This window comes from Caretta caretta, chromosome 2 (assembly GCF_965140235.1).
Source record: "Caretta caretta isolate rCarCar2 chromosome 2, rCarCar1.hap1, whole genome shotgun sequence".
NCBI classification, from domain to species: domain Eukaryota; kingdom Metazoa; phylum Chordata; order Testudines; family Cheloniidae; genus Caretta; species Caretta caretta.
In genome coordinates this window covers 25,276,059-25,302,446 of record NC_134207.1, presented here as the reverse complement: position 1 = coordinate 25,302,446, position 26,388 = coordinate 25,276,059, and the positions used below count along the sequence as shown (strand labels likewise).

The 26,388-nt window shown below is 43.3% G+C and overlaps 1 protein-coding gene across 1 annotated transcript in view; it reads right to left on the bottom strand.

The window, feature by feature from the left end:
• Positions 1-8,506, bottom strand: part of ENPP2 (ectonucleotide pyrophosphatase/phosphodiesterase 2) — a 108,854-nt gene extending 100,348 nt beyond the window's left edge. Inside the window, exon 1 of the mRNA XM_048841552.2 lies at positions 8,376-8,506. Within this exon, the coding sequence (XP_048697509.1) occupies positions 8,376-8,396 (21 nt within the window). The 5' untranslated portion in view covers positions 8,397-8,506. The remainder of the gene's footprint in view (positions 1-8,375) is intronic.
• Between the last annotated feature and the right edge of the window lie 17,882 nt (positions 8,507-26,388).

The following is a 26,388-nucleotide window of genomic DNA, read 5'->3' as shown; positions in this document are numbered from 1 at the left end:
CTGAAAGGGGGTTCCAAAGAGGATGGCTCTAGACTGTTCTCAGTGGTAGCAGATGACAGAACGAGGAGTAATGGTCTCAAGTTGCAGTGGGGGAGGTTTAGGTTGGATATTAGGAAAAACCTTTTCACTAGGAGGGTGGTGAAACACTGGAATGCGTTACCTAGGGAGGTGGTGGAATTTCCTTCCTTTGAAGTTTTTAAGGTCAGGCTTGACAAAGCCCTGGCTGGGATGATTTAATTGGGGATTGGTCCTGCTTTGAGCAGGGGGTTGGACTAGATGACCTCCTGAGGTCCCTTCCAACCGTGATATTCTATGATTCTATGTACCAGGAACACTTGCACTTCTGCAAATTATAGGAAGAGACTGGGAGAGCCATCTCTTTCTGGGCTCACTCATTCCTTTGAATAACCAATTCCCTGCTCTCCTGCTTAGGACAATATTACCTTTTAGCCTCCTGAGACATTTCACTCCATATTCTTTATGAAAATATGCTTATGATACGTATATGACATAACTGAGATGTACTTTATGCAAGATGGCTCCTGTGAGATCTCACTGGAAAGGTTTCAGAGTAACAGCCGTGTTAGTCAATCTTTGCAAAAAGAAAAGGAGTACTTGTGGCACCTTAGAGACTAACCAATTTATTTGAGCATGAGCTTTCGTGAGCTACAGCTCAGTGAACTGTAGCTCACGAAAGCTCATGCTCAAATAAATTGGTTAGTCTCTAAGGTGCCACAAGTACTCCTTTTCATTGGAAAGGTTATGATTTACTGAATGTAATTATCTAACTTGTATGCCTGTATCATTTCTGTATCTGAAGTTAGGAATATCAACTATGTATCTGTATTTGAACTATACTACTTTGGGTGACGCCCACCGATGGCCACTTCTTTCAGGTGATGTGATAATTTATCTCCAGAGAACTTAGACATTTGCTATAATGAGCCATCACCAGCTCAAGTCCTTTCTGTTCTTGTGTCAGTACTGCCCCAAAATCATAAGTACGACTATCTACATCCAATATCAAAAGAGGTTTTTAAATGTAGGTAGGCTGAGACAAGAGGCTTCTTCAACTCTGAAAATGCTAAATCATGTTCTGCTAACACACTGAAATGGTTTCCCTCTTTCACGCAACCTATACAATGGTCCTGCAATATTGCAAAACCTACAAATAAACTTTCTATAACAGCAGCAGCATCCTATACAAGTCTGCACATCTGTGAGTGTCTGGGGAGCTGGCCAATTCTTCACAGCCTCAATTTTTCTTTTTGTCAGGGGAAATTGCCCCTCACTTATGTGCCCCCAAGGTAGATTACCTGTTTTGGAAACAACTCCCATTTCTTTAGCATTGGTTTCAGGTTGGCTGTATTAAGCTTATCACAGCTCATTTATAAATATGTCAGTTCCTGTTCACAGGTTTTACCATGGACCAAAATATCGTCTAGGTATAACAGGCTGAAAGTGGCATGTTTTATTAATTCTCCTCGTTAGCTTCTCAACTGTGGCTGATGCATTATGCAGGCTGAAAGTCATCACTTTAAATTGCCATAGGCCGTGTCCTGCTGGGAAAGCCGTCTTTTCCCCATCCTTTGGATCCACTTCCACTTGCCAATACCTACTTTTAAGACCCAATGTGGAAAACCAGATTGAACCAGCTGCAACATCCATCGTATCATCTATTCATGGTAATGGATATGAATCCTTTAATGTGACTTCATTTACTTTTCTATAGTCCACACAGAATCTTGTGCTGCCATCTTTTTTCTTAACCAGAACTATGGGTAAGACTGGAGAGCTGGCTGAAGGCTCTATTATGCCTTCCCTATGCATTTCCTCAGTGGCCTATAAAGCTTCTTCCCTCTTTGCTACTGATAAACAGTGAGGTGGCTGTTTAATGGGTCAGTTTACCCAGGTATTAATCTTGTGCTGGACCAGGGCAGTACAACCTATATCTTCGTTGGAGTGGTAGAACAACTCTGATTCCTAATCAGAAAGTCTCTTAGCCCAATCTGTTGCTCCTCATTTGAGTGTACAGCACTGCACTGGAAGAAGCCCAGTCAAGACTCTTGGGAGCTCACCTGCTCTCCTTTCCTGCTTTTAGTTTTCTTCTATTCCAGCATTTACTAGATCTGCCAGTTCACATTTTGCTGCTATGGTTCCCTTCTTTACTATTTGATGCTTGTCAGAAATATTCAGCAAATGAACATGGATCACTCCAAAAGGGAGTATTTCTTCACACAACACACAGTCAACCTGTGGAACTCTTTGCTAGGGGATGTTGTGAAGGCCAAGACTACAACAGGGTTCAAAAAAGGACTAGATAAATTCATGGAGGATGGGTCCATCAATGGCTATTAGCCAGGATAGGCAGGGATGGTGTCCCTAGCCTCTATTTGGCAGAAGCTGGGAATGGGCGACAGGGGATGGATCACTTGATGGTTACCTGTTCTGTTCATTCCCTCTGGGGCACCTGGCATTGTCCACTGCCGGAAGACAGGATACTGAGTAGATGGACCATTGGTCTGACCCAGTAGGCCATTCTTATGTTCTTGCTGCAAATTGCTACAAACTCTCAGTGTTTCTCCTTGGAAACTGGATCCCACTCCTGAAATCAGTGTTGTCCTTTAGACCCAAACAGCTAGCCAATATTTGAGGTCCTGCTGGTTGTTTCCATTAGGAGGAGATATTGATAATGGAGTCAGCTATTTCTTTGATGCAATCCTGCTTATTTACAAAAACTGTACAAAGTCCTGCTTACCTGAACACAGTAGAAATAAAACAACAGAAAGCAATTTTTTTGTTGGATATTCCAAGCCTCTTTTTTCAGCATTCTACCCCAAAAGTTCTCTGTTTTAACTTTCTCTCAGTGTTATGCTACAAATGTTTCTTTAGCTGTCCTTGGCTTTTTGCTGCATTCTTTGTCTGTTTTTGTGGTGTTTCTGGCTGCTTCTCTCACATACATTCACAGAACCATAAAAATGTTTTCTGTGCGTTTGCATTCAGCACTCTGGTCACATAGCTCAGCTTCTGAGCAGCCTTGCATGTGTCCTGTATTTTGGGTGGTGGCTACTATTGTTTTCAGCTATATTACTCTAAAAGGAGCTTAACTGCTTCTTGCATTTATCCTGAATGAAGTGTGGCTGTTACACCCACTAGCATCAATGGAGTTTCATCCACCCCCGCATAACACTATATTTCTCCTAGAGCACTCCACAGGGTTTGCTATAAATGGGCAAGAACTGGTTGAAAAAATGGCAAATCTATTTGGCGAAAATTGTAAAGATTGATAATTTCCCCCAGTTTTATTTTTGGCCATTGATTTCCATCTTGGAAGAATACAAATAATCCAAGGAAGGTTACTAGACGAGTCTTCAAATGCTGATGAAAATGTGTGCAATGACTTGTTTGTAACAGTAGCTACTGGAGTGAGTGAACACTAACCCCTTTCCATGTGTCAGGGCAGTAACTTTTTGTAATCACCATGTCTGGTGACTGGAACCAGGGAATAAAATTCAGTCTCTTATCAGCATACCTGTGTCACCCTTGTACTGCACTGTTCTTATTAAAATAATTATCAAGTGTGTGGATATACCTTGTGCTGTGCTTGGTTCTTCTCACAACAATGAGGTAACCAAATATTATTACAAGAAACTGTACTGTGATCTCTTTGACATTCCCAGTTTGGCTGGCTGGCTATTCCTATACTCTCGTTTATAGCATTAGCCACCTTTGAGGAAAAGGTGAATTCCTACACTATCAATGTGGTGCACACAGCTGTAACAGGATCACTGGCATTTTTAGGAGTCAGCCTGCCACTGAATATTAGGGACACAAATAGCGAGTGTGTGGGGAGATAAAATTATCCCCTCGTTCCACTTGTCTTTTTTCCTCTTTTTTAAACTAGTAGTGGTGTCATGTGCCTCTCTGGTACAGCTACAAGTAGCTACCCAATTCAAGAACTAGCTAACACCCCTGCTCATACAACTTTCCAAATTAAGGGGCATTCAACAGCATATAGAACATTTGAAAACGGAATTATTCTGATATTCCCGAGACTATGTTGCTTTTGCATTTTCATAACCAGGATTGTAGAGAGAGCAGCAAGTGTGTTGGTAGGAATTCACTGTCATGATGATGATGGTAACAAAATTGGCGCAAATGTGGCCATGCAAAGTATTGTTCAGCTATGTTTGACTACACTGGGAGTGGGTATTAATAAAATTGAAAAGCTTTTCTCCAAAGCAATATATTGATGGATGATTAAAGATTTTGATTATAGTAATTTCTACTTCAATTTTTTCTCTTTCTTTACCGTTATTTGTTGAGTCCTATCAATGTGATTAGCACGGTATCAAACCTGATCCCTACTTCAAGAACCTTACAAGTGAAATATGACGGTTTGGTGTAATTCTAAATAGATTACAGGGCGCTCCTTAAATCAAGGCACTGAAGCACAATGCATGGTATATCCACTGAGAGTTTTATTGATTCTGTCTGTCCTGCTATGCTATTTAGAAAGCACTGGCTAAACTCCAGTGCTTAACTTGTGCCAGGGCTTGCCAGGGCTGAGCCCAAGCACCTCTAGGCTTGGCAGTTCACAGTCCAGCACCTCTGGGCTTGCTGCATCAGCAAAAAAATTGCTTGAGCCCTGGCACCTCTTTCATTACAAATTAAGCACTGTGAAACTCCTCAGATCCTGCCCAAGCACTATACTGGGCTCACTATAAAATCCAGAACAGATTCTCTGAAAGCAACCTGTTCTTTGAGAATCTGGCTTTGCATGTTCAGCAATATCTCACATCCTGACTTGGAGCCAAATTCAGATCCTAAACATTTTTACTGGGTAGCATGGACACAGGACCCTGCAAGAGTAGTGAGAATGTGGGCCTATGTTCAGACAAGCACAGCCACATACTCTGCCCCTTTGTAGGTTAGTCCTGCAATGCAAAGGAGTAATCTGTATGAGATGCTGGGAGATCAGGTTAGTATGTCTTTAAATAAGTAGCCGGTGATGCTTGACTCGGGCCCCATCCTGGAATGCCTTTCATGGTTTATGCCTCTGTTCTACAAATTTTGTGGAGTCGGGCCTTTGCAGCAGGTGTCTATGTGCAACCAGAGGCCTAAATTTGGCCTTGGGTACTAAAGCCTACATATTAAGACAGATATAATAGCCAGGACATTAGGTTTTGAAAAATGCCATGGGATCTTTAACTTCTAGTAGAAATGAGCAGACAAGACCACAGATGAATTTGTCATTCAAAGACTGAGGTAGAAAGTAATCAGGTCCCTGAATAGCGTGAAACAGGAAATTGTAATAGTGGGGATGGGATACGACTGCAGCACAAGTAAGGATTTCAGCAGAAAAAGGGTCAAGAACAACTCTGACAGTGTTCCAGAAATGATATGCAGACTTACACAGATGATGATATGGGAGGAAAAAATAAGGTTAAGTTCAAGGATGACTTCAAGATTTCTGCTCTTTGGAACAAAGTGAAGGTTTACATGAGGAGAGTGATAGCAAAGTCTGCAATGAGACTAAGAGCTTGTCTACTCTACCCACCAGATCGGAGGGCAGTGATCGATCCAGCAGGGGTCGATTTATCGCGTCTATACTAGACGCGATAAATCAACCACTGAGCACTCTCCCGTTGACTCCAGTAGTGCACCAGAACAAGAAGAGCAAGCAGAGTCGATGGGAGAGCGTCAGCTGTCGACTTACCGCAGTGGAGACACCGTGGTAAGTAGATCTAAGTACGTCGACTTCAGCTATGCTATTCACATAGCTGAAGTTGCCTATCTTAGATTGATCCGGTGTGATAGTGTAGACAAGCCCTAAGTGAACGTTCTACATAGAAGGTGTTTGATGCATTCATTAGTAGGAAGATCTGGGATAGCCAGGATCTGGCAGAATCAAAAGATACAAATATATTGGAGACAGAAGTATCCTAGAGTGAGTCCAGGCAGATGTAAAAATGTGTGTCATTCCATTTACTTCAGTGAATCATTAATTTGGTATATTATATCTAATGATTAAAGCAGAGACTGGGCATCAGGTCTGGATTCTTTTCCAAACCTGCCACCTACTGATTATGTGATCTTGGGCAAATCACAATATCATTGTGCCTCATTCTATCCCTCTGTGAAAAATAGTACCTCTACCTCCACAGTCTTAATTAAATTAGTACTGGGGAATCAAATCTGACATTCTTGGACAAAATATGTTATATGAGTGCTCTTACTAACAGGTACAGCATTCAAGAATGACACTACTATAGCTTTATATATTTGCAGTCATTCAAACTTAGCTGGCATCCATTATGAATGTTTGGAAACCTGGTCACGGTATGACTTTACACTCTCATACTGTAACCATTGTGTTACAAAAGCTGCATCCTCTGAAATGTACTAAATATTAGTACATCAGATGAGTAATTTTGGGTCAATGTTTTCTTAGCATCCAATTGAACTCTGGTCCCGCTCAGTTAGATGAAATTGCTGTCTGATGTAAGATGCTTCTAATCTCAATATAGGAATTTCTGTGGCTTTCTACATGTAGGTCAGTGCCACTAACTGTGAGCTCAGTCATGCTATTATGTTAGGGACAGTGCTCTGACCTTTTGTCACTATCTGCTGCTCTTTCCTTCCATACACCCAGTCGTCTCCCCCACATGCTATTCTCTCTCCCCAAACTCCACTCACACACACACACACTATCCAGTCAATGTGTAAGGAAAATATTGCAATCCTAAATTTGCACAAGATTATTATACCTTAAACAGAAAAGGAGTACTTGTGGCACCTTAGAGACTAACCAATTTATTTGAGCATGAGCTTTCGTGAGCTACAGCTCACTTCATCAGATGCATACCGTGGAAACTGCAGCAGACTTTATATACACACAGAGAATATGAAACAATATTCTCTGTGTGTATATAAAGTCTGCTGCAGTTTCCACGGTATGCATCTGATGAAGTGAGCTGTAGCTCACGAAAGCTCATGCTCAAATAAATTGGTTAGTCTCTAAGGTGCCACAAGTACTCCTTTTCTTTTTGCGAATACAGACTAACACGGCTGTTCCTCTGAAATCCATACCTTAAACAGGGAGGGAAGAGAGATATTTGTGAAAGTTACAAAATAACCTTGACAGCATTCTGTTAACACAATTTTTTGAACAAAGGAAGCCAGTACTTTCTTTGCAACAGAAAGATATATATGTATTTAACTGTAACTGTTTTTTAAGCAGAGACATTAATGAAATGCTTCACCCCACAGAGCTCAGCTCAGTTTTTGTCTATCACTGATTTAATGGCAATGGCCATCATCCAGTTTAAATACACTTTGATTAGTAACTGAAAGGGTGTTTGCATAGATGATTAGTAATCAGATATCAGAAGGAAAAGATTTGTTTTGCAATCCAGAGGGACCCTATGTTTTATTTTGCAAAATTACCTTCCTCAAAAATGCCACACTCAGAACAGTTCTATGGGGAACTACAAAGGAGGAGCTGTTTTGATCTTGCCTTATCATCTAGAGTAATCAACATTTCCCATTTGTAGAAGAGTGATGGGCAAAAAAATTTAACAGCTGCTTGAGGTTTTATCACTCTGGGGAAGGAAATTCACACATTTCCCCAGGAAAAGCTTAGGTAGAGGTGTCTTTCATGGAAACATCATTTAGGCAGATTGGTTTAAGGAGGTCCATTATTTATACAAATTCAATACTCAACAGCTGTCTAATGTTGGTTAAATCAAAAGCCAAAATCTGTGTGTGTTTAACTCATAATTGGTTTATTTCCATAATATTGACATTATAGGGAAAAAGTTCATTTAAAACACAAGCCACTGTAATAGTGCTTGGACTGGATGCCAACTTTAACAATGCTATAAACTACAAAGATATGACAGGTTTCAGAGTAGCAGCGTGTTAGTCTGTATTCGCAAAAAGAAAAGGAGTACTTGTGGCACCTTAGAGACTAACCAATTTATTTATTTGATCAAATAAATTGGTTAGTCTCTAAGGTGCCACAAGTACTCCTTTTCTTTTTACAAAGATATGAAAGGGAATTTATATTAAAAAGGATAGAACTACCACTGCTATGTGTAATAGGATTAGTATAAGCTAATTACTCTTTCTGCATTAAATAATACTTCCTACCTAAGTTTCCATCTCAGGCATTTCTTTACAATGTCTAAGTGTGGTATTTAAAACACCTGAAACTTGTCAGGTCAAAATCCCTGCTGTGTTAAATTTAAAATAACCTGAGTAATACTTCTATGTAGTCTCACTTTACCTGTAAATTTAGTTTAATAATACAACACTATTTTTAAGACGCTGTAACAATACTTGGAAAGAAAGAAAAAAGTATCCTACCGTACCAATTTGTATTTCTTATCCATGAGTTAATAGGAGTTTGGATCACTTTTCTTACAGTCACTGCAATAGCTCTTCCCTTGGAGTCAGAGTGAGAGTGAAGAGTGAATTGTGAGAGGTGCAGTGATCCTGGCTTGTTTTGTTTGTCCACTGTATCGTTTGCTTTTGAGATTGATCCAATGCAGATGAAGTCAGGGTGCCAGCTGTCCTTGGAGGACAATGGCTCAATTGGAAGATGCCTTTGGAACAAAGGAGCTGCTTCCAGGATTGATTTTACATGCACACATGTGACCTTTGCCTCAAATGACTCTATGGAAAGTGTCATCACACTAAAGATCTGCTTTTAAATGAATCACTCTGATACCCATGAGTAAGGCCTTTTAACCACATACACATTCAAGAGAGATCACACTGTGTAGAGACAGCAATGTGATGCAAAGTTCTTTTTAAACATTTCACAGAATTAATTAATGGGTCTAATTATTTTAAGTCACTTTCAAGATCCTTGGCTAAATTCTCCAAACTTGGGTGCTTAAAGTCAGGCACCTAAATCCATATTTAGGTACCTAAATAAAGGTGCCCTGATTTTCAGAAACTCTGAACACTCTCAGTTCCTATTCATGTCAATAGGAACAGCAAATTTGCCACCCTTACTCAGGTGCATAAACATAGATTTAGGTGCCCAACTGTAAGCATCCAGATTTAAAAATTATGGCCCTTGGGGTTTTTTTTAATGACTTTATTGTACAGAATTTTATATTAATTCCTGCACTGCAAATGCATTTTTAAACAGATTCATTGTATGCAGGCATTCATTTAACTAGATTTCATAATATGAAGATTAATCAGGAAATGGACAATAAGCATTGTCAATAAAAATGCACAATCTTTCAACTTTGAGAAGATATTGATATTTTGATATCCACATTTTTCCTATTTATGGAATATCTGTGGGGAAATGGTTTGTGAGCATATAATTAAAGATTGTGTTATAATGCATATGCTCAATGAGGGGGTCAAATTAAAGGTGGATGGGCAATCTTAATTCTGGCATTTCCAAACTTCTGAGGGCTTGACTTTGCAACTTCAATAATGTTCTTTTAACATAGTTTTTATGAGCATAATATAGATATATAAATCCAATTAAAATATTTTTGTATTTGAAAATTATTCTGCAGTGTCTACAACCTAAATATTTCAGCATGGTAAGAATTCATGGGAGCCATCAAGTGAAACAGAGGAGAAACAAATTAATTAGAACACTTTGCAATTACAGTACATAAGTGCTTTTCAGCCAGACAACTCAAAGTGCTTCACAAAGGTGGACAAACAATTTTAATCCTGTTTAACAGATGAAGGAAAATGAGGTACATAGAGGCCAGCCAGCAAGTTAATTTCAGAGCCAGGAACACTACTCAGGGGATGATGTCTTATCTGCAACTATTCCCATTTTCAAATGGAAAGAAATGCAAAAAATAAACACCCAGGACCAGTACTGCAAAGTAAATTAGACTTTTAAATATTTCTTTAATAATATACTTATTAGCCAAGAACTTTGTTGTATTACAAATAATGTACACTTACCGTGACAGTGACAGTGTCCCCGTTAAGCTTGAGCCACAGCCTATTGAAGTCAAAGGAAAGCCTAATTATTCTTTTCCTCCCACTACTAGAAGAAAGAAGGACTGAAACCAACACCTATGAGTTACCCTCCCATCTAAATTAGCATCAAAATACTTTCCATTAAAATATGTAACAATAACTATACATGCTGTGAATATGGGGATAAAAGACAACCCCAGTATTTCCTCCTGCAGTCCAGACTTTAAGGGAGGATGGCAAAGGTTTGTAAATAGCATAGTTTCATAAAGGCCAGAAGAGACCATTGTGATCATCCAAGCTGACCTGCACGTAACACAAACCTTAGGACTTCTCTGAATTAACTGCTGCTCCAGGTTCAGCATCTGTGGTTGAACTAGGGCATATCGTTTGGAAAAACAGTCAATCTTGAGTTTAAAAGACTGAATGAAGATCTAATGAGAACTGAGCAACTAAAAAAACCTATTGAATCAGCCTGACCATCGCCCCATCACATGGAGGATTGTTCTCTTGAATATCCGATGAAGTGAGCTGTAGCTCATGAAAGCGTATGCTCAAATAAATTGGTTAGTCTCTAAGGTGCCATAAGTACTCCTTTTCTTTTTGCGAATACAGACTAACACGGCTGTTACTCTGAAACCTCTCTTGAACTACATGTTCTAATGTTTTTTCCAATTTAGTTTTAAAAGTCCTAGGCAGTAAGCCTCTACCACTTCCCTCGGGGACCATTGCACAGCGTAAAACAGCTCACTGTCAGAACATTTTTTGCTCGATCCTGCTATTCAGCCTAAAGTTTCAAGCTCTTAATTTCATTACATGCCTCATAACTATGGCTCTTATCAGCACAGCATTTAACGCCATGTTAATGGGACTTGATTGTGTGCTTGAACTTAAGCACATGCCCAAATGCTTTGCTCAATCCAGAACTATATCTTCATATATCAACCTAAATTGTTTCTCTATATCCTGGGTATTTATATATCTCCAGCATTTGTAGACAGTCGCCATATCCCTCCCCAACAAAGTTACCTTTCACACTGGAGATAATTAGCTTTTTAAATGTTTCCTTATGTCAATATTTGTGCTAGACTGACGTGTAAATAACTTAGTGGATTTTTGTACATATTTTAATGACCTAGCATCTTGATCTCATAATTGTTTATTTCTGCTTCTTTGAGCAATATTCAATTAATATAAATCTTAGTTTCAACCCATTCTCATTTTATATAAGCTAATGCAACATATTTTATAAAGCAAAAGCCTGATTCTGCTCCAATTGAGGCAATCTCAAAGTACTTCAGTGGGAACAGGACTAGATCCCAGGTAGGATAGTGTTAAGTAGGCTTGCAATAAACACAGTTGAAAGAGATTTTATGAGAATGCTTTAACTTCCTGAGACACTTTTGAATTGGACAATTTATGGTTTAAAATGAATGTGTCCCCCTATCAAATTATGGTTTTTAACATTTGAAATGGAAAAAATAACTCTGTTTCCATTAAGGTACCTTAGAGCAGTGATTCTCAACCAGGGGTCCGGGGGCCCATGGGGTCCGCAAGTAGGTTTCAGTGGGTCCGCCAAGCAGGGCCAGAATTAGACTCGCTGGGGCCCAGGGCAGAAAGCCAAAGCACCACCACCTGGGGCTGACGCCCAGGGCCCTGAGCCCCACCACCTGGGGCTGAAGCTGAAGCCTGAGCAATGTAGCTTTGCGGAGCCCCTGTGGGACGGGGCAACTACCCTGCTTGCTATCCCCTAACGCTGCTCTGGCTTTTGTAGGCAGAAAAGCAGTTGTTGTGGCACTGGTGGGCCGTGGAGTTTTTATTGCATGAGGGGGACGGGGGGGGGCACTCAGAAAGAAACAGGTTGAGAACCCCTGCCTTAGATTAAAGCACAGGCAGGGGGTTATTCATTCATTTATTCTCTGCCTAGAAAGGATTCTTTCTTTTTATGCAATTAGCTACAGAGCTAGTTTTTTGGGGTGCTGGGAGAAAAGTCTTGCTATATAACAGATTACTGAAATTATTTCATGTATGAACATCATTAGGCTGATGATTTGTTAAACAGATACGTTAGAGAGACAATCAAAAACAAAGTAGAGGTTCCAGAAAGCAATGTTAGATCCAAAGACTACAAATTATAGTCTTTATCCTGCAAACGGCTCCACCTCTGGGGAGTCCCACTGAAGTAGGTTGTGGACCTTTCAGGACAGGGACCATGACTTCATAGGTAGCAGGGCATGGATGTTATTGGAATCCTAATCACAACTACTCATAACGCAATCTCATTGCAGGATTCAGTATCTAAAAGATGTGATCCTGTGAGGTACTGAATTTTGAGGGCACCTGGCAGGATAGAGCCTGAGGCCCAGATCCTCAAACGTATGTATTGAAATCGATGGTTGTTAGGTACCTATATAATTTTGAGGATCTGCACCTGAGGGCTAAATTTTCAGAGATGCTGAGCAAAGTACTACAGTTCCAGCTGGTCAATGACAGCTGCTGGTCCCCAGAGCCTCTGAAAACCAGGCCCTTAACCTCTTGATCTTGCAATGTCAGAGGGAGGTTTTGAGTACTTAAATCAGGTCACTTGTTAGATGCCTAAATATGGATTTCAGGACCTAACATGAAGCTTCTATTTTTGAAATCTTGTTTACATATGTCCCAATATGCTAGAAATTCAGAAATGGTGAACGTTGTTTATCTGGCCCCTTTTAATCCTTTTATTTCTGTGTTTGTTTTATATCTGTAATGTGGTAAACAAAATGCATCAAAAACACTATTCCAGCTGTCAAGTGTGTCATGGAAAAAATGAAAAAAAATTAGTACTTTGCAGAATCTGCACTGCAGATATTCATGAATAAAAGATTGTGACTTGTAAAGCAAACACACACCCCCTCCATAATATTAATCTGTTCCACAGTTCATTTTTGGAAATGAATTATGGTTGAAAAATATCTTTAGGGTTTATTTAATGTATTGCTTAACCCCAGCCACTCACCCCCTGAGCAGCGGAACGTGGCTTGGTTCTGCTTCATTAGGAGCTTTCCATAGCTTCTATGCCTGGCGTCAGTTTCACCTCCTGTGAACAGGTTTATGCATGAAGAAACGGATTCTTAGATTTTTGTGGCCGGAACTGTACAGCAATAGGTAATATTATACAAGCACAATTCCAAGGTCTGAGTTAGTAGTAAAAAATTATTCTGATCTGGTGCCTTTATAGGCACGGTTTGAGTCACATCCATCCTGTAATCTGAATGGATGATGATGTACACTGTTTGCTTTGGCATGTTTTCCACAGGTGTTTTATGTCTTTAATTTACTATGTTGTCGCTAGGGATCTGTTAGTTCCTTAATTTTCAATAGTTTACCATTTATCCATAAATATTTTCTTTGGTCTGAAACATTTTTTTTAATTTACTTTTTCCATAGGGAGAGAGATTGAGTTATTCTTTATCTCTTGTTAAGAAATGGCTTGTAAAAAATATAGATCTTTGCTCTGAAAAATGATCAGATTCTGATCTCCTGTGGCAAGAAGAAAAGGAGTAATTGTGGCACCGTAGAGACTAACCAATTTATTTGAGCATTTTGATATTTGTTTATTTGATGCTCAAATAAATTGGTTAGTCTCTAAGGTGCCACAAGTACTCCTTTTCTTTTCGCAAATACAGACTAACACGGCTGCTACTCTGAATCCTGTGGCAAGGAGTTCCACAGCTTAAGATCCTCTACCAAAAATTCACTGATCCCAACTTCTGAAATTTCACCCTTGGCTCTGTTCACCCACTCTGTCACAGTGTCCCCAGTGGGCCAGATATTCAGTTGGTGTAAAGTGGTGCAGTTCCAGTGAGCTATACCAATTTAGGGTCCAGCCCATTGAGTGCAGCTAACATAGTGGGTCTTGAATGGAGAGATGGTCTATATGATAAGAGGAGCTGGGGAGGGGAACTAGGGAGGTCTAAGGACCGTACAGATTTGTAGATGAACAATTCTGTACTGTAGGGGGGAGGGAAAGTTGCTGATCTTAAAGGTCTCTGTCATTTGTAAAGTCTATGAATTTGCTGAGGGTAGCTTGAAGACTGGTTTACCTCTTATCACTCTAAGGGTATGTCTACACTACAGAATAAGGTCGAATTTATAGAAGTCGGTTTTTTAGAAATCGGTTTTATAAATTCGAGTGTGTGTGTCCCCACAGTAAATGCTCTAAGTGCATTAAGTGCATTAACTCGGCGGAGCGCTTCCACAGTACCGAGGCAAGCGTCGACTTCCGGAGCGTTGCACTGTGGGTAGCTATCCCACAGTTCCCGCAGTCTCCGCTGCCCATTGGAATTCTGGGTTGAGATCCCAATGCCTGATGGGGCTAAAACATTGTCGCGGGTGGTTCTGGGTACGTGTCGTCAGGCCCCCGTTCCCTCCCTCCCTCCGTGAAAGCAAGGGCAGACAATCATTTCGCGCCTTTTTTCCTGAGTTACCTGTGCAGACGCCATACCACAGTAAGCATGGAGCCCGCTCAGGTAACCGTCACCCTATGTCTCCTGGGTGCTGGCAGACGCGGTACGGCTTTGCTGCACAGTAGCAGCAACCCCTTGCCTTCTGGCAGCAGACGGTGCAATACGATTGGTAGTCGTCCTCATCGTGTCCGAGGTGCTCCTGGCCGCGTCGGCTGGGAGCGCCTGGGCAGACATGGGCGCAGGGACTAAATTTGGAGTGACTTGACCAGGTCATTCTCTTTAGTCCTGCAGTCAGTCCTATTGAACCGTCTTATGGTGAGCAGGCAGGCGATACGGACTGCTAGCAGTCGTACTGTACCATCTTCTGCCAGGCAGGCAAGAGATGAGGATTGCTAGCAGTCGTATTGCACCATCTTCTGCCAGGCAGGCAAGAGATGGGGATGGCTAGCAGGCGTACTGTACCATCTTCTGCCAAGCAGCCATGAGATGTGGATGGCATGCAGTCCTTCTGCACCGTCTGCTGCCAGCCAAAGATGTAAAAGATAGATGGAGTGGGTCAAAACAAGAAATAGACCAGATTTGTTTTGTACTCATTTGCCTCCTCCCCTGTCTAGGGGACTCATTCCTCTAGGTCACACTGCAGTCACTCACAGAGAAGGTGCAGCGAGGTAAATCTAGCCATGTATCAATCAGAGGCCAGGCTAACCTCCTTGTTCCAATAACAACGATAACTTAGGTGCACCATTTCTTATTGGAACCCTCCGTGCAGTCCTGCCTGAAATACTCCTTGATGTACAGGCACCCCCTTTGTTGATTTTAGCTCCCTGAAGCCAACCCTGTAAGCCGTGTCGTCAGTCGCCCCTCCCTCCGTCAGAGCAACGGCAGACAATCGTTCCGCGCCTTTTTTCTGTGCGGACGCCATACCACGGCAAGCATGGAGCCCGCTCAGCTCACTTTGGCAATTAGGAGCACATTAACCACCACACGCATTATTCAGCAGTATATGCAGCACCAGAACATGGCAACGCGATACCGGGCGAGGAGGCGACGTCAGCGCGGTCCCGTGAGTGATCAGGACATGGACACAGATTTCTCTGAAAGCATGGGCCCTGACAATGCATGCATCATGGTGCTAATGGGGCAGGTTCATGCTGTGGAACGCCGATTCTGGGCTCGGGAAACAAGCACAGACTGGTGGGACCGCATAGTGTTGCAGGTCTGGGACGATTCCCAGTGGCTGCGAAACTTTCGCATGCGTAAGGGCACTTTCATGGAACTTTGTGACTTGCTTTCCCCTGTCCTGAAGCGCATGAATACCAAGATGAGAGCAGCCCTCACAGTTGAGAAGCGAGTGGCGATAGCCCTGTGGAAGCTTGCAACGCCAGACAGCTACCGGTCAGTTGGGAATCAATTTGGAGTGGGCAAATCTACTGTGGGGGCTGCTGTGATGCAAGTAGCCCACGCAATCAAAGATCTGCTGATATCAAGGGTAGTGACCCTGGGAAATGTGCAGGTCATAGTGGATGGCTTTGCTGCAATGGGATTCCCTAACTGTGGTGGGGCCATAGACGGAACCCATATCCCTATCTTGGCACCGGAGCACCAAGCCGCCGAGTACATAAACCGCAAGGGGTACTTTTCAATAGTGCTGCAAGCTCTGGTGGATCACAAGGGACGTTTCACCAACATCAACGTGGGATGGCCGGGAAAGGTGCATGATGCTCGCATCTTCAGGAACTCTGGTCTGTTTCAAAAGCTGCAGGAAGGGACTTTATTCCCAGACCAGAAAATAACTGTTGGGGATGTTGAAATGCCTATATGTATCCTTGGGGACCCAGCCTACCCCTTAATGCCATGGCTCATGAAGCCGTACACAGGCAGCCTGGACAGTGGTCAGGAGCTGTTCAACTACAGGCTGAGCAAGTGCAGAATGGTGGTAGAATGTGCATTTGGACGTTTAAAGGCGCGCTGGCGCAGTTTATTGACTCGCTTAGACCTCAGCGAAACCAATATTCCCACTGTTATTACTGCTTGCTGTGTGCTCCACAATATCTGTGAGAGTAAGGGGGAGACGTTTATGGCGGGGTGGGAGGTTGAGGCAAATCGCCTGGCTGCTGGTTACGCGCAGCCAGACACCAGGGCGGTTAGAAGAGCACAGGAGGGCGCGGTACGCATCAGAGAAGCTTTGAAAAACAGTTTCATGACTGGCCAGGCTACGGTGTAAAAGTTCTGTTTGTTTCTCCTTGATGAACCCCCCCGCCCCTTGGTTCACTCTACTTCCCTGTAAGCTAACCACCCTCCCCTCCTCCCTTTAATCATTGCTTGCAGAGCCAATAAAGTCATTGCTGCTTCACAGTCATGCATTCGTTATTCATTCATCACACAAATAGGGGGATGACTACCAAGGTATCCCAGGAGGGGTGGTGGAGGAGGGAAGGAAAATGCCACACAGCACTTTAAGCACAGCACTTTAAAAGTTTACAACTTTAAAATTTATTGAATGACAGCCTTCTTTTTTTTGGGCAATCCTCTGTGGGGGAGTGGCTGGTTGGCCGGAGGCCTCCCCACCGTGTTCTTGGGCGTCTGGGTGAGGAGGCTATGGAACTTGGGGAGGAGGGCGGTTGGTTACAGAGGGGCTGCAGTGGCAGTCTGTGCTCCAGCTGCCTTTGCTGCAGCTCAACCATACACTGGAGCATACTGGTTTGGTCCTGCAGCAGCCTCAGCATTGAATCCTGCCTCCTCTCATCACGCTGCCGCCACCTTTGAGCTTCAGCCCTGTCTTCAGCCCGCCACTTACTCTCTTCAGCCCGCCACTTACTCTCTTCAGCCCTCCACCTCTCCTCCCGGTCATTTTGTGCTTTCCTGCACTCTGACATTATTTGCCTCCACGCATTCGTCTGTGCTCTGTCAGTGTGGGAGGACAGCATGAGCTCGGAGAACATTTCATCGCGAGTGCGTTTTTTTTTCTTTCTAAGCTTCACTAGCCTCTGGGAAGGAGAAGATCCTGTGATCATTGAAACACATGCAGCTGGTGGAGAAAAAAAAAGGGACAGCGGTATTTAAAAAGACACATTTTATAAAACAGTGGCTACACTCTTTCAGGGTAAACCTTGAAAGTTAACATTACATACATAGCACATGTGCTTTCGTTACAAGGTCGCATTTTGCCTCCTCCCACCGCGTGAACGGATTTTGGTTGAATGCCAGCAAACATACACTGCAATGCTTTGTTCTACAGTGATTCCCCAGTACGTGTTGCTGGCCTGGAGTGGTAAAGTGTCCTACCATGAAGGACGAAATAAGGCTGCCCTCCCCAGAAACCTTTTGCAAAGGCAGAACCGCAAATGCCAGGGCAAAGTAATCCTTTCACATGCTTGCTTTTAAACCATGTATAGCATTTTAAAAGGTACACTCACCAGAGGTCCCTTCTCCGCCTGCTGAGTCCAGGAGGCAGCCTTGGGTGGGTTCGGGGGGTACTGGCTCCAGGTCTAGGGTGAGAAACAGTTCCTGGCTGTCGGGAAAACCGGTTTCTCCGCTTGCTTGCTGTGAGCTATCTACAACCTCCTCCTCATCATCTTCTTCGTCCCCAAAACCTACTTCTGTATTGCCTCCATCTCCATTGAAGGAGTCAAACAACACGGCTGGGGTAGTGGTGGCTGAACCCCCTAAAATGGCATGCAGCTCATCATAGAAGCGGCATGTTTGGGGCTCTGACCCAGAGCGGCCGTTCGCCTCTCTGGTTTTCTGGTAGGCTTGCCTCAGCTCCTTCAGTTTCACGCGGCACTGCTTCGGGTCCCTGTTATGGCCTCTGTCCTTCATGCCCTGGGAGATTTTCAGAAAGGTTTTGGCATTTCGAAAACTGGAACGGAGTTCTGATAGCACGGATTCCTCTCCCCAAACAGCGATCAGATCCCGTACCTCCCGTTCAGTCCATGCTGGAGCTCTTTTGCGATTCTGGGACTCCATCATGGTCACCTCTGCTGATGAGCTCTGCATGGTCACCTGCAGCTTGCCACGCTGGCCAAACAGGAAATGAGATTCAAAAGTTCGCGGTTCTTTTCCTGTCTACCTGGCCAGTGCATCTGAGTTGAGAGCGCTGTCCAGAGCGGTCAGAATGGAGCACTCTGGGATAGCTCCCGGAGGCCAATACCATCGAATTGTGTCCACAGTACCCCAAATTCGAGCCGGCAACGTCGATTTAAGCGCTAATCCACTTGTCAGGGGTGGAGTAAGGAAATCGATTTTAAGAGCCCTTTAAGTCGAAATAAAGGGCTTCATTGTGTGGACGGGTGCAGGTTTAAATCGATTTAACGCTGCTAAATTCGATCTAAAGTCCTAGTGTAGACCAGGGCTAAGTATTATACTGGATGTTCCAGGTCAGGGGTAAGGTCAGAAAGGGAGCTGCAGGTCAGGGCAACATGGGAGAGTGGAATAGTACTGGCATCTGATAGGATCCTAGGCTCCTGTTGATTCTATAGCTAACATCCTTACCCCTTTTATCTAATCTCTCCCCCGCCCCCCGCCACACACACACACACACACACCAACTAATCTCATTATTCTCTCTGAGGAGGACTCACAGGCAAAATGTTGCCTCCTTTTATTGTTTTTTGTTTCTTTCCAAGCAAATATTTCTGCACTGCTGATCCTACACTCCCTTCCTCCCTAGCCCATAGTCCTACCCCAAACAACCTTTCTATAATCTAGAGCAGACCCGGGCTGACTCAGCACCACACACAGTTTTAGAATTCCAGCTCTTGTGCAATCTGTACAAGTTTTTTAAATGAGATAGTATCCTATATAAACTCAGGATTGCAACCAGGCGACTTAGTAAACACAACATTCAAGAGGTTTGTTATACAGAACTGGGCCAAAAAGGGAAAGTCACAAACTTCAGGGCTGCACTTATTAAGTGCAGAGAATCCAGTGGTTAAGGAAAGTTTTCACAGTTTTCTGGCAAAATATTTGTTGTCAATGTTAGAAGCTGCATATGTAATTTAAGGAATTGGTAAACCAGTTTGGTGAGTGTAAAAACCACCTCAAACTATAATTTTTTCACCAAATCAAACATGACACTTTTGTACAGGGTTGAATAAATTTGGTTATGGAGCCTTTCTATCTCCCTGGCCTCTCCTCTTTCTACAATAGGTCCCTTACCTTCTAATCCTCAACAAGCAACTCCTCCCAGTTTTCCTAGCAGACCACTGGTCTCCCCAGTCCGCCTCCCTCTTTGTAATCTAATCTCCTTGGTTTGACCCCACAACCCTTCAAAATCTCCCCTGTAGATTTCTACAGTGTTCAATGACTAGGGGTCACTACTACTATAGCCAGAGAAATTGGGGTTACTTTACAGAAATTTCACTTCAGCGAGCAGAGAGTAGATAGTTTCTCTCCAAAAGGCTCTGGAGAGCTACTTTCTGTGCTGTGGACAGGACACCTCAGTCCCTGGAAAATATCAGCAAAGTAAAGGTAATTCAGAGAACAGCAATGATAATTAAAGGGCGGAAGGGATTGATTTAGGATGGAAGATATAAGTTAGATATAGATATGGGGAGATATATATGTGTGTGTGTGTGTGACTTACCTTAATGATAACCACTGACAAGTATCTGAGGGATGTAAAAACCTAGAAATCATTTTTGGTGGTATAAGGCGGGAAACTGAGTAAAGGGAAAATTTCCAAACTAAGAGACTGTGGAACAATCTCCCAAAGGAAATGGTGGAAGCCACAGACTGTAAATCATTTAAAAATAGACTGGAGCAAGCACTTGGGAATGTACTACAGGGAACCATCCTACCTAAAAATGCACAAAACAACTTAATACGGGGGGGGGGGGGGGAGAGGGACACGACAACTCCTGATTATCACAGTGCTCTGGATTTCCTAAACAGAAGGGAATACTTCTGAGACAGCTTTCAAAAATATGAATTTATACCATTTTTTAAATAGGGCCTGATCCAAAACCTGTTGAAATCAACAAAAGGCTCACCTTGGACTTCAAAGCCCATAGTGAGTTTGTTGCTGCTGAGAAGTGACATGGTGGCAGTGGAGACCAGCATCCTCTACTTAGAATAAACAGGTACACTACCCACCACTACTTGGTCAATGAGCCTCAACTAAGAGGCCTGGGGACAAGAGGGGAAAAGAGACTCCATGCTTCTTCAGTCCTTGTTCAGAGGGGAACAATTACAGAGGCAGGGCTCTTGGGTTGTACACACATGGACTGAGATCACCAACTTGAATTTCATATTTAATTATTTGAGGCTTTCATAATTGACTCCATTTGATTTGCAAAATTTGGTTTATGTTCCTGCTCACAATTTATGGTCTGCTTCTGATTAGCTATAACATCTGTGCCCTTTTATCAGACCCCCTTGTGTTTTCCTCACTGAAGCTTTTAGAGGGTGGTTTTCATTTTAATGTTTTTATTGTATTTTAAATGTTTTTTTATTGTGATGTACATCACCCTGAGTGCTTTGGCAGCCCGTGGGGGGGAGGGAGAGGTGCTTTAATAAGAATAAATTATTATGTGCAATAATGAGGAATAGGGCTTTTGAACATTTGGTTTCAACTTGAAGGGATTCTCTTCCACATGCGAATCACTGTGCAGATTTTCTTTTTTCTATTATTAAGTTTAACAAAGCAGTGCTTCATTGTAGTTTTTCTATTTTTTTTTTTTTTAATTTGTTCACTCTATGGTCATGTTTGCATTGCTTTTCTGCTGTTTCTCACTACATCATAAAGCACTTCATAAGTGTGAAAGTTACTCTATTGATATTCTTTTACATTTTCAATTACATCATTTGGGGTTTTTTCTGGGTAAGAAACAGTTTATATATAATAGTTTCTGGAGGAGAAATAGTTTATATAAAATAAATCAGTACTTCCTCTCTAAACACATTTAAACAAATATGCAAATTATTACAAATTGATTGGCTGCATTCACAACTGAGACAGATCCTTCACAAAAAGTCATGAGTCACAAAATGTATTCATCCTCCTTACAAAGTCTTCCTTTCCATGGCCCTGATCCTGCAACCATGAGAAACTTTACTCACATACATAGTCCCACTGAGTTCTGCATGAGAGTTTGCCAGAAGTAGGTCTAGATTTACAGGGCCATTTAAACCAACATACCAGTTTTTAATGTTACTTTTCCCCATAAGTCATGTCACATTAAACCCTTTTGCCACCTTGACTTCATTTGCTTAGTCCCTGCCTTGCTGCTCCCTTAAGCCCCAGTTCAGCAAAGCATCAAGTGCTTTGATGAATTGGAGTATATGTAGGCATGAACTTAAATGCTTTGCTGAATCTGTGCCTTAGTCACATTTCCTCATTAATGCCTATTTTCATGCAGCTCCCGACATGCTTGAAACAGTCTTCCACTTCCTGTCTGCCAAGCACCCTCGCTCCTTCACACCCTTTCTTAAAACCAACTTCTTCCAGCCATCCTACTCACACCTTCACTTACTTGAGCTATTGCCCCTTTTTCAGGGGAGGGACTTGTCTTATTAAACTCAGTGATCTTTGGGGCACTATTATGTGCTTTGTAAAGCACTATGTACATTGATTGCAGTAGCAGACAAATAATTACCCCCACAACAAACCATCAAACAACCAGTCTAAGCTGGAATCTGACTGATGACCTTGAGATAGAGGACCACATTGTCACCTGTATATATCTGTGAAGCTCCATTCATCTCCAGGCAGTAGAGCTGCACCATTTTATACCAGTTAATTTCTACAGCGTATTTCCATTACCAATCCTCTGAGCCATGATGTCTTCCTTTTATAGCTACTATTTGAATAAAAATACTAGGGAAAAGATGCCACCTATAAATTCCCTAAAGCTACAGCTCAGTCTTTGTGTCTGAATAAGCACCCCCGTACTATACAAATCTATTTTGATCTTATTTTTAGGTTTCCTGTGAAATTATCTTAAATTACAGTAAAGACAAACATTTTGGTTACATAATATTCAAGATGGAAACTGCAGGGGACATTGTGAAGTTTTGCTATGTTTTATTTGCACTCAGTGAAAACACGTAAGAGTAAGGGCTTTTATTGATGTTTGCACTTCCAGTTGACAGGAGTCAAGGTAAAAGTGACTTGTTTGTCTTCTTATCACCTTTCCACTGTGATACAAAAACAGGAATCAGTTAATTACTCCAGACACCTAAGGGGTCAGATTGCAACATGAAGGGTTTCAAGCCTTTTCCTTGTAAATGATATCATAAAAACCATGTGTGTTTCCTTCCTCTCTGTACATGTGTCTTTTATGAGCAGATTGTTAAATTTACTAATTTTTTTTTTTAAAAATCACACGTTAATGTGCAATTCAAAATTCACGGCAACAACTGTGAAGATTTATCTGTGTTGTAGTTTCCCTTTTGCTAGGCCAACACATTTGGGGATGAAAAAGAAGATACCTGATGAGTGTTATGCAATGAGAAGTGAAATGTCACATGTGTGGCAGCCTCTGATGAAGTTCAACATGGACAAGTGCAGAGTCCTGCACTTAGGACGGAAGAATCCCGTGCACCGCTACAGACTAGGGACCGAATGACTCGGCAGCAGTTCTGCAGAAAAGGACCTAAGGGTTACAGTGGACGAGAAGCTGGATATGAGTCAACAGCGTGCCCTTGTTGCCAAGAAGGCCAATGGCATTTTGGGACGTATATGTAGGGGCATTGCCAGCAGATCGAGGGACGCGATCGTTCCCCGCTATTCGACATTAGTGAGGCCTCATCTGGGAGTACTGTGTCCAGTTTTGGGCCCCACACTACAAGAAGGATATGGAAAAATTGGAAAGAGTCCAGCGGAGGGCAACAAAAATGATTAGGGGACTGGAACACCTGACTTCTGAGGAGAGGCTGAGGGAACTGGGATTGTTTAGTCTGCGGAAGAGAAGAATGAGGGGGGATTTGATAGCTGCTTTCAACTACCTGACAGGGGGTTCCAAAGAGGATGGATCTAGACTGTTCTCAGTGGTAGCAGATGACAGAACAAGGCGTAATGGTCTCAAGTTGCAGTGGGGGAGGCTTAGATTGGATATTAGGAAAAACTTTTTTACTAGGAGGGTGGTGAAGCACTGGAATGTGTTACCTAGGGAGGTGGTGGAATTTCCTTCCTTTGAAGTTTTTAAGGTCAGGCTTGACAAAGCCCTGGCTGGGATGATTTAATTGGGGATGGGCCCTGCTTTGAGCAGGGGGTTGGACTAGATGACCTCCTGAGGTCCCTTCCCACCCTGATAGTCTGTGATTCTATGTGGGTGAAGCAAGTCAGCGGCACTGCCTCCCCTCAGGAGATGATAACCTGGATGATCTTCTCCCACAGTTGCCTTGCCCACCTGCAAAGTTGCTGTTGGATCCCCGAAGACTCTGAACGCTGCTCCTGGTGTGATTGATGGGAGCGAAGCATCCTGGTGGACAAGCAGCAGAAGGAAAAATCAACCAAGGTTGGAGCTCCACATCCATTAGTAGTACTATGCTGCTAGCAGAGAGCAGAATATAAGTACATAAGCACACAGAGAAATGGGCATTTATTTGTGCTTGCTTAAGTTTTGCACCAGAGGCAAACAAGTCTGGGAACAACTGCCCTGCTGCCAAAGCTACCTATGGCCTCTGGGGCATTCTTACAATATGTCTGTGCAGTGGATGGTATGATATGGCACATATCGGAGCTTTAATCTAGCTAGCTCAGGTGCCAACCGCAGTAAAACAGCAGCAGCATGGACATCAGCATGTTCCAGCCACCCAAGTACGTACCCCAGGTCCCAGGCAGGCTTTTCCACTGAATGCATCCGATGAAGTGAGCTGTAGCTCACGAAAGCGTATGCTCAAATAAATTGGTTAGTCTCTAAGGTGCCACAAGTCCTCCTTTTCTTTTTGTGGTTTCACTGTTCTCCTAGTGAAAGTTAGCTTGGGGTTGCCTACGCATGCTGCAGTCACACCTCTCAGTTGCAGTGGAGGCATACCCTTTGTGAGTGGTCTATGCTGTCAAAGTTATCACTACTCTTATTCACTTCACTACTTCATATAGACCGAGATTTTAAAAACAGATGCAATGTTAGGCTCTTAAATCCCTATTTAGGCACCTAAATAAGTGGACTAATTCTCAAAAGTACTGAGTGCCCAGAATCTCCCACTGGAGGCAATGGAGTTAACTAGGTCTTTTTTCCCCTGTCTAGCCTCTGACTCAACCCAACCTCACTTATCCACTGTCCTGTACAAATTCTCCACTGCCCCCAACATCATCAGTTTCTTGTTCCCCATGCCTCAATTGGCCCCTGTCACGGTGCGCCTCCTACTGATCTTGCAGGGAATTAGCATTTCCAGCCCCGGCACGCCCTCTGCAAGCCGGTGTCTCGCTGCTTCTTCAGGCCCCCGTGTCCCTCCCAGACCCCGGTGCCCCTTTCACTTGGGTGCTGTCTCGTGGCAGTACCTGCACTCTCTGGGTCTCCCCTTACAGGGGAACCCCCACCTACTATCCCCACCTCACCTCAGTCTTTGGCTACTGCCAGTCACCATCTAGCCCCCACACACTGGGGCGGACTGCAGTGTACAAGCCACTCATCACAGGCAAGGGGGGTTTGGACCTGCTAGGCTGTCCCCTACAACCCCAGTACCTATTCGGCCTTATACTAGGCCATAGCCTGGGGGGTTTCCAGACCAGAGCTCCCCAGCTCCTCTGGCCTTCCCCCAGCCCTGCTCCACCTTATGTACCCAGGTACGCTCCCCAGCAGCCAGGCTCTTCTCCCTCTAAAGGCAGAGAGAAAGAGTCTGCTCCCGGCCCACTGCCCTCTTTTCAGGGCCAGCTGAGCCCTGATTGGGGCGTGGCCACAGCTGAGCCTACTTCCCCCAATCAGCCTGGGAACTGCTTGCTCCCAGCCACAGCCCTTCCTGGGCTGTTTTAAGCCCTTTAAGGCCAGAGCGGGTGACCACCCCGCTACAGCCCCCCAAACCTCAATTCATTGCTCCTTACTCGGCTCCATATAAATTATCCTCCTCTCCAGACAAGCCAATAAACCATCTGCACCAATGTGCATTGTTCCCCACTTCAGCCCATCTATTCCGCCATCCATCCATCAACTGCACACCAGCACTCCTTATCCATCTTGTTCTCCACCTTCCCCACTCCCCAGTCAAATGTTTCTCTAGCCTCATCCCTTCCCTCACAGGCTCCCAAATGTCTGATTCTGTCCTTCATTTTCCCTGTTGCTTCCCCAGTTAATTCTCTGGCTTCCACTCCATCTCCTGCCCCAGCCAGCACCACACCTCTAGGCATTATTAAATAGCCCGCGAGGATTGTGAACTCCCAGCACTAAATGAAGTGGCAGTGAATCTTAAAGATGTCCTTTCTCCCAAAGATTCCTCAGCTATTTAAGTTAAATAGGTGTTAACAAAAAGAAATAAACAATCTAAATTAAAAACTCATTTCCCCTTTCAGTAGGGCGACCAGATGTCTCATTTTTAAAGGGACAGTCCCGTTTTTGGGGACTTTTTCTTATATAATTGCCTATTACCTCCCACCCCTGTCCCATTTTTTCACAGATGCTGTCTAGTAACCCTACCTTTCAGTTAATCAGGTTTCATTCCCTTGCTACCAGTTTTCCAGCAGACATGCCAAACTTGCAAAAAAAAAACCAAACAAACAAACAAAACGCAGAAATTGGGCTTGTTTTTGGCTTAATTGGCTTGTGAGTTGCTTGTTGGACAGTTTTTGGCTTGTAGCTTGTTGCTTCTCTTTTTTTTTTATCAGCTCCTGGTAAGCAGGGGCAAGGTTGGGGGAGAGAGTTAGGGGTGCACAGTGGGCCCACCCCAGTCCCAGGCTGCACGCCAGGGGGATCTAGTCACAGAGTGTTGGGGTTCTTAGGGGTTGGCTTGTTTTGAAATGGGATTAGCTTGATTTTTGTCTTATGTGAAAGTCGGGGTGCTTATTTACTGCGTGAAAGTTGTCAACTGTGTTCTTCGG